The following is a 15,018-nucleotide window of genomic DNA, read 5'->3' as shown; positions in this document are numbered from 1 at the left end:
CGCTACTGCTTGGCTCTGCCCTGACCATGTCTCTAGGCCCTATCCAGAGCAGGGAGTGGTTCTCACACCCCCCTTTTCTGATGCCCCAGCACACATACACCTCTTGAGGCAGGCAGGCATCAGAGTCAGAGATACAAGTTTATTGAGCACCCAGACAGGAGGGGAGGCCCGCCGTGTGCTGTCCCGGTGAGGGCCTCATAAGCGCAGCACCTTGGCGCCGTCAGCCGCCTGGGAGAGGTAGAAGGTGGCGGTCCCGCGGTACTGCTCCTGCCGGGGGATGGGGGTCTGAGCTCAGGGGGCCCCGGGAGCCCATCCCTCCTGCTCCCTTGCCCTCCCCTCCCCTCTACTCCAGCACTGCCAACCTGGATGTGCTGCATCACCCGAGGAGCAGCGGAGGCCTCCAGCAGGGTCACCGTGCAGCCCCCGAAGCCACCGCCCGTCATGCGGCTGCCGTAAACCCCCGGCGCGGAGAGCGCGGCCTCCACCAGCTGATCCAGCTCCGGGCAGCTCACCTCGTAGTCATCTCTGTGGAGAGAATACGGAGCCTGGAGCCAGCCCCAGCTGCAACACGTGTGCTCGTGGGGGGTCAGGCACCCAGGGGCCTCACCTGAGCGAGTGGTGACTCTCCACCATGAGGCGGCCGAAGGCTCTGTAGTCACCGCGGCGCAGGGCGGCCGCCGCCTGGGCCGTGCGCTGGATCTCACCCACCACGTGCCTTGCCCGCCGGAAGGCCTCCGTGCTCATCAGGTCCCGGCCAGCTGGGGAGGAAAGCAGCTCAGGCGACCTGCCACCCATAGCCTCTGGGCCCCTGTGGACTCCAGGCCGTTGGCCCCAGGGCATCTCCACTCTGGTTCTGATGAAGCTGTGGGTGGAACCTCGGGTTGGGGAGCAAGGTTTCAGACCTCACCTCCTCGATTATGAAAGGGGGTACCCAGGACGTCCCTGGGGGTCTAGTAGTTAAGACCCCCCGCAAGCTTCCACTGTAGGGAGCATGGGTTCAGTCCCTGGTTGGGGAACTAACATCCCATGTGCTGGGCAGTATGGCCAAAAAAAGGGGCATGACCTACCTCATTTGGGATGTGGGGAGAACTTAGTGAGGCAGACACATGCAGAGCTCCCAGCGTGCCTGGCACACGGTGGGTACTCAATAAACAGCCGTTTGAGCCCCATACTCTGCTTCTCTGGCGAATGGGACACTGCTGCCTTCCAGAGGCCAAGACAGAACAGAAAGGACAAGTCCTGCTGGTGTTTTTGCTGGACTAACAGTGAAACCTCCAAGGGCCAGGAATCCAGAACTAGGGTACAGCGCAGGCCTGCCTGGGACACCCCAGGGAACCAGCAGGCTGTCCAACTGGCTAATGCTGAAGCAGGCACAGCCAGCCGAGTCATTAAGGGCAGCCCTGAACACTGAGGAGACTTCGCAACTTAATTCCAGGTGCCAGTGAGATTCTGGGGAGGGACAGAGCTGAGCTCTAGTTGACAAAAGTGACCACCTTGGGCAGGGGCCCCGCTGGGAGAGGTGGGCGCCAGGAGTCCAGCTGGTGGCTATTAACGTCAGAGACCAGGAGGTGCCCGATGTGGGGAGGAAGGGGAGGAGGAGAAAGAGGTCAGAGACCCGAGGGGCTGGGGGGCCAGGAAGCACTCAGGGGTGACTCTGAAGTTTCAAACGGGAGTGACAGGGGTGAGGAAATAACAGACAAGGCGAAGTCAGGGGAGAGGTGCCCAGGAGAAGGATGAGTTCCACCAGGGCCAGGTGAAGGCTCCAGGACCCCAGGTGGGAATGGGGGGTCAGACTCCCATCTGAGTCCTCAGTGGGGCAGTGGTGGCTGGAGTTGAGCTGGGGACGAAGCCTGGGGCAGGCCCGGGAGGAGGAACAGGGCTCTGACCAAGCAGATCCAGCACTGAGGGGGTGGAGAGGGCAGCCCCCAGGTTTTTGTGGGAAGCCCCCGGGAGAGCTGTCATACCAGGTAGCATGGGAGACCGGCTGCTGGGTTCAGAGGATTCAGAAATGAGGAGAGAGGAGAAAGGGCTTTCCAGGTGACATGAGTGGTAAAGAACCCGCCTGCCAATGCAGGAGACGTGGGTTTGATTCCTGGGTCTGGAAGATCCCCTGGAGGAGGAAATGGCAACCCACTCCAGTATTCTTGCCTGGAGAATCCCATGGACAGAGGAGCCTGGCAGGCTACAGTCAATGGGGTCACAAAGTCGGACACGACTGAAGCGACTCAGGATGCACACAGAGGAGAAAATGGGGGTTGTGAGCATCGGGGACCCTTCCCAGAGGACTGGCATAGGAGGGAGACCCCATATGAGGATTTTAGAAGACTGGGCATGTTTAAAAGCAGAAGGCGGGGGGCAGGCGGAGGACAGAAAGGCAGGCAGAGAGAAGCACGGTTCCTGAGGGAGACGGAAACCTCCAGGGCTGGGGTGCGGGGGGCGAATGGAAGGGCCGAGGAGGAGGGGAGAAACAGCACAAGTGCTCAAGGGCAAAAAGCTCAACCACTGGCACCTGCACAGAGCAGGTGGGGCAGGCCTAAAGCTGATGGTTCACCAAGAAGGACAAGATGGTCCCTGGGATGGGCCCCACACCGCCAGGGAGGGCAGCTCCTAAGGCCAGCAGCCTGGCCCCGAAGGTAGGAGGACGAGCTGATCCGCCTGGGATCAAGTCTTAGCCCTGCCACTCACTGTACATCCCATCACAAAAAAGTGAGAGGGACTCCCCTGGTGGTGCAGTGGATAAGACTCCACCTGCCAGTGCTGCGGCCAGGGTTTGATTCCTGGTCTGGGAACATCCATCCCACATGCTGTGGAGCAACTGAGCCCGTGCACCCGTTACTGAGCCCAAGCTACAGAGCCCAGGAGCTGCAACTACCGAAGCACTCGTGCCTGGAACCAGCTCAGTGAGAAGGCTGAGCACTGCAGCCAGGAGCAGCCCCGGATCTCTGCAGCCAGAGAAAGCTCAGGCGAAGCAACAAAGACCCAGGGCGGCCCAAAGTGATAAATAAATGAAACCTTTTTAAAGATGAGTGTGTTATCTGTCCTACAGAGTTGTGAGAGACTTCAGTGAGTTAATGTTTACATGACCTTTAAACTGTTCAACAGACTATCTTCCTGGCCATGTATATCTGGAAACTTAAAAATACACATTATCTTTGATCCTGTGATCCTACTCCAAACAATCGAATCCTGAGAAAATAGGAGGAAAACGCAGAGAAAGAATTATGTATAAAAACATCCCTCGTGGTGTTAGATGTGATTATCAGAAACTGGTTAAGTAAATTAAAGGGCACCTGTATGCTGAAATGCTACAGTAGCTTTAAAAAGCCATGTTGATGGGGACTTCCCTGGTGGTCTAGTGGCCAAGACTGTGTTCACAATGCAGGGGGCCTGGAACCAAGGAATGTTCACTGGCCAGGGAAATTAATAGACCTCACATGCTGCAACTAAGAGTTCACATGCAGCAACCAAAGATTCCACATGCCGAAACTAAGGCCCCAGGCAGCCAAAAAAAAAAATCGCTTCCAGCGGCAGGGTCTGGGGAAGGGGTGGCAGGCACCATGTCAGACCTCAAAGGTGGCAAGAAGCAGCCCCTGATGCAGCCCAAGAAGCAAGCCAAGGAGATGGGACGAGGAAGATAAGGCATTCAAACACAAACCGGAGGAGGAGCTAAAAGCCAAAGCGAAAAGGCCCCCTGCCCACAGGAGGAATTAAGAAATCTGGCCAAAAAACATTCCTTGTGCCTGAGGCAATGATGGTTCTTAGTTCCATTCCTGTTTAAACATCTGGACTCCCTGCCATTAACATCTGTTGCCACCTATAGCTACAATGAAGTGTTGTCTTGGAACCTATTGTACATTTAAGAGTAAACTTTTGGGGGTGGGGGAAAGCTATGTTGATGACCGGCCTTTCACGGTATAGGAAGTGTACTGAGAGAGTTAAGGGCGACAAAAGGGCAGATAGCAACACTGTGTTTACGCAACTTTGAAAATACAGATGATGAAACCAACACAACAGTGTAAATCAACCATAATTCAATAAAATTTTTTAAAGTATTTTTTAAAAAGAAAATACAAGTACAGAAGACCATTAAAGGAAATATATTAAAATGCTAATAGTAGGACTTCCCTGGTGGTCCAGCGGTTAAGAATCCACCTGGCGATGCAGGGGACACGGGTTCAATCCCTGATTCGGGAAGATTCCACATCCCAGGGAACAACCAAGCCTATGCGCCATAACTACTGAGTCCATGGGCAGCAACTACTGAAGTCCGAGTGCCTGGAGCCCGTGTTCCACAACAGAAGCCCACACATCACAACAAGGAAGTAGCCCCTGCTCACCGGAACAAGAGAAAGCCTGCACACATCAGCAAAGACCCAGTGCAGCCAAAAAAAAAAGCTTAGTGGCTATCTCTGGGTAGCGATCTTATAGCTTATTATTTTCTTCTTTGTCCTTTTCTATATTTTCCACAGTGCATATTTAATTCTTAAATTATAAAAAACGATATCGAGATATCAAGCAGTCTTACGTTAGCCATATCAGGAGTGGGCAAAGCATGGCAGAGATTCCAAGAGATGAGAGGAAGCACATCTGGGCCAAAGCCAGCTGAGGCCCCGCCCTGCCCCACCCCACCCCGCCCCGACTCAGCAGCCCCCGCAGGGTGCCAAGCAGTCTCCAGGACAGAGCGCACCCAGCCAACCCTCCACTCACCCTCCAGCTCCTCCAGCTGTACCTCCCGAAGGCTCTCCTTGCCCAGCGCCCGGGCCACCTCTTCACACTGGTGCCGCCGCAGGGGATACTCACTGGAGCCCAGTGAGTGGCGAACATTGGAGTTGGTGATGAGCACGGCCAGCTTGGGGTCCGACAGTGGCACCAGGCTTGTCTCCAGGGACCTGGGGCGGAGATGGAGAGCGGGGAGATGACAAGGCCGGGCATCTGCTTGCCGCGCAGGCTCCATCCAGGAGCTCCTATGAGGTGGGAGGTCCAAGGGGAGCCCCTGACCTGCAGTCAATGAGCAGCGCATGGCCTCTCTGCCCCAGCAGTGCGATGAGCTGGTCCATGATGCCACAGGGCACCCCTGCGAAGCTGTGCTCAGCCCGCTGACACACCTGGGCCCGGGCAGCTATTGTCCCCGAGTCTGTGGCACAGGGCGAGGTGGGGAGGCTAGGGACCGGGAGGGGGCACTAGGGGGTCGACGGGTGGGAGCAGCAGTAGCTCCAGGGACGTTCCAGGGAGATTCCCCACCTACCCCGCCAAGGCCACGGTTGGGGTAGGAAGCTCTGATCACAGGACCTCGGGGAAGGAGGGCTGGGTGGGGGCTGGGAGGTACCTGGGCAGAGCTGCTGTAGGAAGGTATACGTGGCCACTTCCAGGGACGCCGAGCTGGACAGCCCACCCCCCAGGGGCACAGAGCTGACCACCACTGCGCTGAAGCCAGGGAGGGGGGCAGCTGCAGGGGAAAGAATGGATGACGGTAAGACGGGCCACCAGGGAGGATGAACACTAGAAGGGAAAGCGTTCTGGTGCAAAGGGAGGCAACTGTCCGGCAGCTGCTGCTGGGGGATGTGTCTCAATTGTCAGAGGTCACCAACCTGCTGGGCCAAGGGGTCCGCTACCCTCCACCCGGCCACCCTGAGGGTCCTGAGACACAGTCTCCCAGTTCGCAGGATTCAGGGCTCTGGAGACCAACACATTGGGGTTTGAATCCTGGCTCCTCCAATCGTGGGATGGGCAAACCAGGGCTAGTTCTGGAACCTCTGGGGGCCTCAGTCTCCTCATCTGCCCATTGGGGAATCTCTACTCTGCACCCCTAGCCACAGCGGATCAGATGAGCTACTGGGCTTTGTGGCTGAGGCAGGAATCTGACCCAGCCCCAGGCCTCATACCTGGGTAGTGCTGAATCACTCCCTTGACATAATTGGCCCAGTGAGGGGTCCCAGGCTCCAGTGGCCGCTGGCTTGTGGGCAGGGGAAACTGCAGCCGCCGGGGCTCGTCAGCATCCTCAGAGGTAGTGAGGAGGGAGACAAGCCCATCCGAGCGGGGGCTGCCCACCAGCACCGTCAGGAGCTCCAGAGCCTGGCAGGAGAAACAAAAGTATGCAAAACTCCCAACACCAGGGGGCCTGGGACAGACCAGCAGCTGGCCTCCTGGCTCCAGGTGAAGGGGATGTGGAGTGTCCCAGGGAAGAGCCTAACAGCTCATCAGGCCTTGGGGGGGCTTGAGTCCTGTCCCAGCGAAGAGTCAGTGCTTCGGGAGTGCAGATCTGAACTCTGCCCTGCGCGTGGGCTCCTGGCTGTGACGCAAGGGGGAGAGAGAGAGTTCAACAGGGAAAACAACAACAGAAGAACTCCTTTTGGCGCTTCCCCATTTGGAGGCAACCTCAGAGGCACTGTACTCACTCAACCTGCCAGGCTGCACCGAGGGATGAACACGGCCCCAGGCTAAGGCAGTCCAATCGCCCCTGTGTGACCTTGGGCAGATGACTAGCCCTCTCTGAGCCTCCTCTGCGAATCGAACGGTCTGGACCAGGTAGCCTAGGTCTTTACTTCGCCCGGATCTACCCCTGAGACCCCCCTTCCGCATCCCCCCACACCGTGAGGAGGCTCCCAGGGAGATGGCGAGGATCAGCGGTACACGGCCTACTTCCTAGAGGATTCCCGCCTTCCTGCCTCCCGACGTGGGAAATGACCCGTCCGACGGCCTGTCTACGTGCTCGGGCCCCACACGCGGCGGGAGTGAAAGTTCGGAGGGGACCGCGCAACGGTGCACGCGGGACGCGTGCGCCTCCCGCCCAACCCCTCACCATGGGCAGCACCAGGCCCCGGTTGTAGTCCGTGTGTTCCCCGATGAGGTTGACGCGGCCCGGGGCCGACACGGCTAGCTCGGGCTCAGCTCCGAACTCCTCCAGGAAGGCTCTCCGGGCCTTGACCAGCAGCTCCCCGGCTTGGGGCTGCTCTGAAGCGGCCATGACGCTCTCCCGGCGGCTCCGCCGGGTGCAGTCGGGTAGCGGGGGATGCTGGGGCGAGGCCGCGCGGCGTCGGCTCACAGTAGCTGCTCGCACCGCCCAAAACCGGCCCGCACTGGCCCCGCCCCGCCCGGCGCGCCGGCCCAATCCACCGGCCGCGGGCGAGGGGGCGGGCTGGCGGCGGGCTTCGGGAAGGATCGCTGGGAGCCCACCGCGGCGGGGATTGGCCGGACCGGGAGATCCGAACTGCCCTTCCTTGGCCTCTGTGTCACACCCATCCAGCCGTCTATCTCAGCCAGAGCTACAGAGGTGGCCTCCAGTACACCTGGGTCTCCCCAAGGGCTCTCCAGGTCCTAAAGTCCTGCAGAGGTCACCAACCCCTGATCAGGAATCTCTAAGAGGGTGGCCAGACGATCAACATAGAGATAAGGACTGCCCGAGTTTAGTGGAGTCCCTTTCTATAGGCTCCTTTCCTAGAGTGGACCCGCTGTCCGAGCTCCTAGCAATGGAGCAGTAAGGAGGATGGTAGTGGGCAGTGATGGGCCCAGAGTCTGGTGTTCTGAATGTGACATCTCTCTCACCAACGTGCATCCTAAACCTTCAAGCCTGTCCACAGTTGGCCACCCCATAGGAAACCTTGGAAGGGAAAGGCTGAAATATAAGCAGACTGTTTGAAATTAGGGAGGGGAGCTTTGTGGAGGGCTGTGGCCCGGGCTGTAGCTAGGGATCTGCTCAGAAGTTGCCCCAAGAGCATTCAGAAGTGAGCTTTGAAAACTCCTAGAAGTAAACATTGGAGAAGGAAATGGCAACCCACTCCAGTGTTCTTGCTTGGAGAATCCCAGGGACGGGGGAGCCTGGTGGGCTGCCGTCTATGGGGTCGCACAGTCGGACACGACTGAAGCGACTTAGCAGCAGAAGTAAACATAAGGGTAAACCTCTGGGACGTTGGCTTAGTCAATGGTTGTTTAGATATGACTCCAGAAGCACAAGCAACAAAAGGAAAATAGGCAAACTACTTCATCAAAGTAAAAGACTTTTGTGCATCTAAGGACCCCATCAAAAAAGTGAAAATACAACTCACAGAATGGGAAAAAATAGCTGCAAATCATACACTTAAAGGACTTGTATCAAGAACGTATAAAAGGGACTTCCCTGGTGGTCCAGTGGTTAAGAATCCACCTTGTATGAACCCACATGAAAAGTGAAAGTGAAGTTGCTCAGTCGTGTCTGACTCTTTTGCAACCCGCCGACTGTAGCCTACCAGGCTTCTCCGTCCAAGGGATTTTCCAGGCAAGAGTACCGGAGTGTGTTGTCATTTCCTTCTCCAATGAACCCACATGAAGGGGGGAAAAATAAGCTCTTGTGCTGCAATTGAAACAGTTTACCTCATATTGGGACTTAAATCCGTGTACTGGGACTCAACCCTGGAGAGGGAGATGGCAACCCACTCCAGTATTCTTGCCTGGAGAATCCCATGGACAGGGAAGCCTGACAGGCTACAGTCCATGGGGTCACAAAGGGTCAACATGAGTGAATCGACAGCACTGGGACTCAAACCCAGTCAAAACCCTGCCTGGGACTTGAACCCACGTGGCTGCAACTTGAACTCAGCCAAAACCCATGGTCTTCCAACTGAGATCACAGACCTGGTTTCAGGACCTAATGAACCTCAGGTTCTTGATCTCTCATCGCACAAGCTATTCAGTGAGAGACAGTGATAGGCAAGATGTGGATTTATTCAGATCAGAGAGAAAGACACTTAACCAAGAGTATGGGCCATTACAGAAGGCGAGTGCAGTGGCCTTGAAAAGTGGCATGGTTAGTTTTTATGGGCTGGGTAACTTCATAGGCTGAATGAGGTATTATTTCAACTATTTGGGGGAAGGGATAGAGATTTCCAGGAATTGGGCCATTATCCACTTTTTGGTCTTTTGATGGTTGGCCTTGGAACCATCCTGGAGTCTCTGGGTGTGTCATTTAGCCTGCTGATTGGGAATCAAATCAAGTTGACTTGTCTGCCATCTTGGATCCATTTAATTCTAATTGGTTTATGTTGTGTCCTCTGGCTATGTCATTCTTTCAAAAGTTGTGCCCTGTCCTTTCAAAAGCTGTGCCCTCAGCACAGCAAGAGATCCCACATGAGGCAATGGAGTTCCCATGGGCCAAAACTAAGACTCAATACAGCCAAATAAATAAAAGATAAATAAATAAAAAATAAAGTGCTGAGTCTTAAAAAAAAATCTTACAATAGGAAAAAGGTAACTTTAAAATGAGGGGGGGAAAAGATTAATAATAAGTCCTGGGGATCAATAAAGAAAAGTTTTAAAAGCTAGAAAAAAATGGGCAGAAGATTTGAACATTCTTCCAAAGAAGATGTGAAAAGATGTTTAACATCATTAGTCATTTAGAGAATGAAAATCAAAGCCACAATGAGATACTACTTCACATTCATTACGATGACTAAAAATTTTTTTAAAAAGACAGAAAATAACAAGTGTTGGTGAGGATGCGGTGAAATCAAAACCCTCATACACTTCTGATGGGAATGTAAAACAAGCAGTGCCATAAAGTGCTAATTGTAGAGTTATCGTTTGACCAACACTGAAAAGAACTGAAAACGTGTGTCCCCACAAAAACTTGTATACTAATGTTCACAGCAGCACTATTCACATTAGCCAAAGTGGAAGTGATCCAAAAGGGATAAATGGATAAACAAATGTGGCTTATACAATGGAATATTATTTTTTAAGCTATTTATTTTTGGCTGTGCTGGGCCTTTGTTGCTGCAAACAGGCGTTCTCCAGCCGCAGAGAGTGAGGGCTGCTCTTCAGTAGCGGTGCCTGGGATTCTCTTTGCGGGGGCTTCTCCTGCTCCAGGGTGTGTGGGCGCAGTAACTGCAGCTTGAGGGCTCTGGAGCTCAGGCTCAGTAGTTGTAGCACATGTGCTTAATTGCTCTGTGGGATGTAGGATCTTCCTGGACCAGGGATCAAACCCAGGTCCCCTGCATTGGCAGGCGGATTTTTATCCACTGCACCATCAGGGAAGTCCCAGTGGAATGTTATTGGCTATGAAAAGAATGAAGTTCTGATACCTGCTACAGCATGGATGAGCCTTGAAAACATAGTAAATGAAGGGAGCCAGTTACAAAAGACTACAAATTGTATGATTTTATCGATCAAAAATGTCCAGAATAGGCAAATCTAAAGAGACAGAAAGTAGATTACCGGTTGCTTGAGGCTGTGAGAAATGGGAGAATAAGAGGTGATAAGTAAGAATACCAACTTCTCTTTGTAGTGATGAAAATATTCTAAAATTTACAGTGGTGATGGTTGCTATATCTGTGAATATACTAAAACTGCCTTAAATGGGTAAATTGTATGGTATGTGCATTGTATTTTTTAAAAAATTTATTTGGCTATTCTGGGTCTTAGTTGCGACACGTAGGACCTTTAATCTTCGTTGCAGCATGGGGATCTAATTCCCTGAACAGGAATCGAACCTGAGCCCTGTGCATTAGGAGCTTGGAATCTTAGCAGCTGGACAACCAGGGAAGTCTTTATGCATTGTATCTTAATAAAATTGTTTTTTTAAAAAATGAGGAATAAAAGCAATTCCAAATTTCATCTAATGGTCTGCTCCTTTTGAGCACTCCTCAGCTTCCCTGGTGGCTCAGATGGTAAAAGAATCCGCTTGTAGTGCAGGAGACCTGGGTTCGATCCCTGGGTTGAGAAGATCCCCTGGAGGAGGGATAGGCTACCCACTCCAGTATCCTTGCCTGGAGAATCCCAGGACAGAGCAGCCTGGCAGGCTATAGTCCATGAAGTCACGAAGAATCCGACACGACTGAGCGACTTCCGCTCACTCACTGACAGTAAAGCACAGGCATTTTTTGGCATAGGTAAAACAAAACAAGATAAACAATGAGTGGTTCTTGGGGGCTGCTTGAAATGGAAGTAAACTCAAACCAGGCCTCCCTACAAGGAAGATGCATCCTTGTAGGGAGCAAAGACCCCTTGTAGGAGCAAGGATCCGTTGCTCTTTGAATCATTTACCCACCTCAGCTCTGATGGCCAACCACTCTGAGCCCAAATCTCTGCCCTTACTATTGTGATATCTCAGTCAGATGACTTACCCTCTCTGAGCCTCAGTTTCTCCTGGGGCTGGTATTTCCTTCCTGACAGACTGTTTCAGTAGGAAGTGAATGAGATCAGCTTCACAGAGTGCCCAGCCCAGCCTCTGACACTTGGTAAGCACAGAATAAATATTTGCTATTATTATCAGTCATCCATTAATACATTGTTGGACTCTCCTGCAAGCAATGGGCCAGATAAAAGCCTCTGGCTCTCACTGTCTGATAGGGGATAGTCTCAATCTGGCCCTCCTCCCTCACTGAGATAAAGGTCCCGACACAGGAGGAAAGAGCTAAGAGAGAGGAGGAATTCTGACCACTAAGCAGCTCACACCCTTTTCGTTTTTTTCCATTGTTTTGATTGAAAAGATGTCCTTTTCACCTATCTTCATCTTTTGTATAGTTTCAGTTGTTCCTGGAAAACCTTAATTTGACCCAAGGGCAAGTTCTCTTGGACTCTGGAAATACTGATTTCATCTACAAGAACTGTTTACTATCTGTGTTTGAATGCTGTCTAGCATGTTACATAAAATTCGTTCAGAAGGAAGTCTGTCTCTGACCTTTGACCCTCCCTCCCATTTCCTGGCCAAATGTCACAAGACGGGGGGGGGGGGGGGGCACCTTAAAGGGGACACTGCCACCCAAAGTCTGTCCTCTGCTTGTCCATGTGTTCAGTTCTTAGTCCTTGGGGCCTCTCTGCTAGGCCTGGTCTTTCTTCATGCAGTGAATGTCTGTGTGCTCCATGCAGCTCTGGCATCTCCGTTGCAATTACAGGCAACACTGGTTAACTTTAGTTGTGGCATGTGGGATCTAGCTTCCTAAATAAGGATCGAACCCGGGCCCCCTGCATTGGGAGTGCAGGGTCTTAGCCACTGGACCCCCGGGAAGTCCCAAGACTGGTTTCCTCGTGGGGCTTGGGTCCACATCTCCCAAGACAGTCTCTGAAAATCCTTGCTCTCAGCAGATGGCTAAGAGGCCATCTGGGCGATTCTGGGAGGCTTTTTTGTTGTTGATTTGGGTCCCCTTTGCCCTTCTGTTTCATTAATGATGACAATTTCTATAGTATTGATAATACTGATACCGAGTTTGTGGTGGGCCCTGGGGTCAGGACTGTGATGCAGTCTATAGGGCAGCACTGGTTGTTCAGTGCCTGTTCTGAATGGTCAGTGCTCCAGACTTTTGTCAAATCTTTTAAAAGGCACCAGACTTTGCACAGATTGTTTTATTAAATCCTTACAAGCCTACGAGGTAGGCACTCGTTTTATCTCCATTTTACAGATGAGGGAAAGAATCCCAAATGGATTAAGGAACTCATCCAGTGGGACAGCTGGGCCTTGAACCTGGGTCTGTCTGACCCTGAGATTGTTCTCTCGGCAACCACCCTGTCCCCAGGAGCACTCTGACCTGCTGTGACGTCCGCTTACTGAAGATCCCAAACTCAGCCTCTCGGTAAGGAACAGGAAGGGTAGCAGCTCTCCTGGACCTCTGGAGCCCCCAGTCCCAATTTGGAAGTCGACCAGTAGGCAGAGCTCTTGGGAACCTGACTGATTCTTTGCCACCTGGGCCGGGAGCAGATCCAACCAGCTGTGCTGTGGGGCTGCCAGGGCCATTGGGTTGGCCAGCAAACACGCCTGGAGTCTCTGCTGTGTGCCAGGCATGACTCCAGAGGCCCTGCCTCTGGAGCGCCAGGAGCTTCTTGTCCATCCCTGGCCCCAGGTGCCCCTGCTAAGCGGGGGCCAGTTGCAGGCCCCACCTTTATTTGGTGAACCCCACTGTGTCCCTGAAGTTCCTGCCCTCTAAGCTGGTGATTACCCTGCTGATGGCCAGGCAGGGAATGACACAGCCGCAGCTGACCCTCCCTGTACCTCGCCCCAGGCACTGCGGCGGGCCCAGTCCCCCAGGCCGCTGTGGGTGGGCAGAACTGAGACTGGCCGTAGATAGGGCACTGAATGGGGAGAGGCCCCCGGGTTCAGCCGGACTCTCAGGTTGCATGAAGACTGGGCCTTGGACCCAACCCTATCCTGTCCCCTCTCCTGGTGCTCTCGGCTCAGTGCTTAAGGCAGGGAAGAGCTTATGGGAATGGTCCTGGGGGCCAGTGTGTCCAAAAGAGAGGGAGTAGGGAGTAGAGGTTGGAGAAGGAAATGGCAACCTACTCCAGCGTTTTTGCCTGGAGAATCCCAGGGACGGGGGGAGCCTGGTGGGCTGCCGTCTATGGGGTCGCACAGAGTCGGACACGACTGAAGCGATTCAGCAGCAGCAGCAGCAGGGAGTAGAGGTTAACAGAGCCTGGGCACCACCTCCCTGGGGATGTGTGCAGTCCCTCCCACACCTCTCAGCAAAGGCTGCCAGCCCCAAGCTTGCAGCCCAGCAGCCTCTCTTATCACTGGCACTGGCGGCTGGGAGACGGCCTCCTCCCTTTCAGCCCACTCTCCCTTCCACTGTGTATGGTCCCAGAACTGCAACTTCCTAAACAGGGGCTGGCAGCTGTTGGAGAAAAGACCCCAGACCCTGGCTGCCCGACCTCGCTCCTCTGCACATCCCTTGTGGCCTTACAGCTCCTCCAGGAGTCACAGCCTCACTAAAGCGACCCCTCCACTCCATCTTGCTGATAGCAGAGGTGACTGCACAACCTTTTCGCTTCTCCCACAGGAAGGGCATTGGGGTAGGTGGGATGGGGGTGGAGGGTCCTCTCTCAGGGCAGAAGCTGAGACGTGCTGCTCCTGGGCATGCACGAAGGTTCTCACCCTTGCTGGACACTGCACATAGTGCCCAGGTGGGGACACCAGGACAGGCTGGGGACACCTCACATGAAGTCCCATGACTCTGCTTGAACAGTGGTTGTCAAAGTGGGACCCCTCACTGCCAGGGACAGCTGGGCAGTCAGCCAGACCACAGGGAGAGCAGGGGGAGCACCGCTCCCCCGACCCCAGGAGGGAAGACAACAGCCTCTGGCCCCTCCTTACAGCACAGCTTCTGTGCATAAGCTTGAAGCTGTTTCAGCTGCCCCCACCCACCTTGGCCCACAGCCTAGCTCAGTCCCTAGACCTGTGGACAAAAGGGAGTCCAAAGGCTGGCCGCCTGGCCCAAGGACATGCCCTCAGGGAGTGCTTTAAGATTTGGGTCAGCAACCCGGGCTAGGGTCTGTTCTTTCTCCAGCCTCGCCCTGAGGAAGGCAGATTGTTTGTGGGAGTTGCTGGCCAGAAGCCAGGCCCAGCTGAATGGGATGGTCTGGACCAGTGACATCCCCGAGGAATGGTGAGACAGGCAGGACCACCAACAGGGTGAGGGAAGAGGCCAGGGAGCACAAAGAGCACTACGCTCAGCTGTGTTCTTCTATCAGGGCCTGGGGTGGGGCTGAAGGAAACGGGCTGTGACTACCATGATGCTATCTGTGCTCAGTGGCCAACTCTTTGCAACCCCATGGACTGTAGCCTGTCAAGCTCCTTTGTTCATGGAATTCTCCAGGCAAGAATACTGACTGGTGTGGGCAGCCATTTTCTTCTCCAGGGGATCGTCCTGATCCAGGGATGTAACCCACTCCTGCACTGGCAGGCAAAATTCACCACTGGCACCACTGGGAACTCCTGTAATTGCCATGAGGTGACTTAAGTCAAGGGATGGGGAAGGAGGAGTGAGGGGAAGGAAGGGTGAGGATTGTGTGCCCAGGAAAGATGCTCAAGGCTCTTGTGCCTTGAGGGCCACACCATCCACAGTGACACAACAGCCACAGGTGGTGTGCAGAAAACTCACCCTTCTCCATGGAAGGGTAGGTTGGCCGTAAGCCTGAGGCAGATTGCTGACCTGCTGCTGTTCCCGTTCCCGTGTACAGGCTGGCCTTTGCCTGCACAAACTTCAGGGCAAGCCCAGTTTCCTGCTAATCCAAAGACAGCTCAGCTGACAGGGCCGTCTCTACTCTCCGCTGCCCTAC

At 54.1% G+C, this 15,018-nt stretch overlaps 1 protein-coding gene across 1 annotated transcript; it reads right to left on the bottom strand.

The window, feature by feature from the left end:
• Nucleotides 1–131: 131 nt before the first annotated feature.
• GALK1 (galactokinase 1) lies at nucleotides 132–7,017 on the bottom strand. Its single transcript, XM_052658317.1, has 8 exons — nucleotides 6,800–7,017; nucleotides 5,883–6,072; nucleotides 5,327–5,446; nucleotides 4,999–5,134; nucleotides 4,708–4,889; nucleotides 608–758; nucleotides 363–525; nucleotides 132–267 (listed from the first exon to the last, which is right to left on the bottom strand). The coding sequence occupies exons 1-8, from the start codon at nucleotides 6,962–6,964 to the stop codon at nucleotides 196–198; spliced, it is 1,179 nt and encodes a 392-aa protein (XP_052514277.1). The 5' UTR covers nucleotides 6,965–7,017; the 3' UTR covers nucleotides 132–195.
• Nucleotides 7,018–15,018: the final 8,001 nt, after the last annotated feature.

This window comes from Budorcas taxicolor, chromosome 19 (genome assembly GCF_023091745.1).
Source record: "Budorcas taxicolor isolate Tak-1 chromosome 19, Takin1.1, whole genome shotgun sequence".
Classification (NCBI taxonomy): Eukaryota; Metazoa; Chordata; class Mammalia; order Artiodactyla; family Bovidae; genus Budorcas; species Budorcas taxicolor.
Note: the sequence above shows the minus strand (reverse complement) of the source record. Positions and strands in the feature narration are given on the sequence as shown.

Bases quoted from the DNA above. Each gene is read 5' to 3' on its own strand.
- GALK1 (XM_052658317.1), bottom strand. From the start codon at position 6,964: ATGGCCGCTTCAGAGCAGCCCCAAGCCGGGGAGCTGCTGGTCAAGGCC. The intron at 6,073-6,799 runs GTGAGGGGTTGG...TTCTCCTGCCAG, and splicing joins GGGGCCTGGTGCTGCCCATG to GCTCTGGAGCTCCTGACGGT. The intron at 526-607 runs GTGAGGCCCCTG...TTCTCTCCACAG, and splicing joins GAGAGTCACCACTCGCTCAG to AGATGACTACGAGGTGAGCT.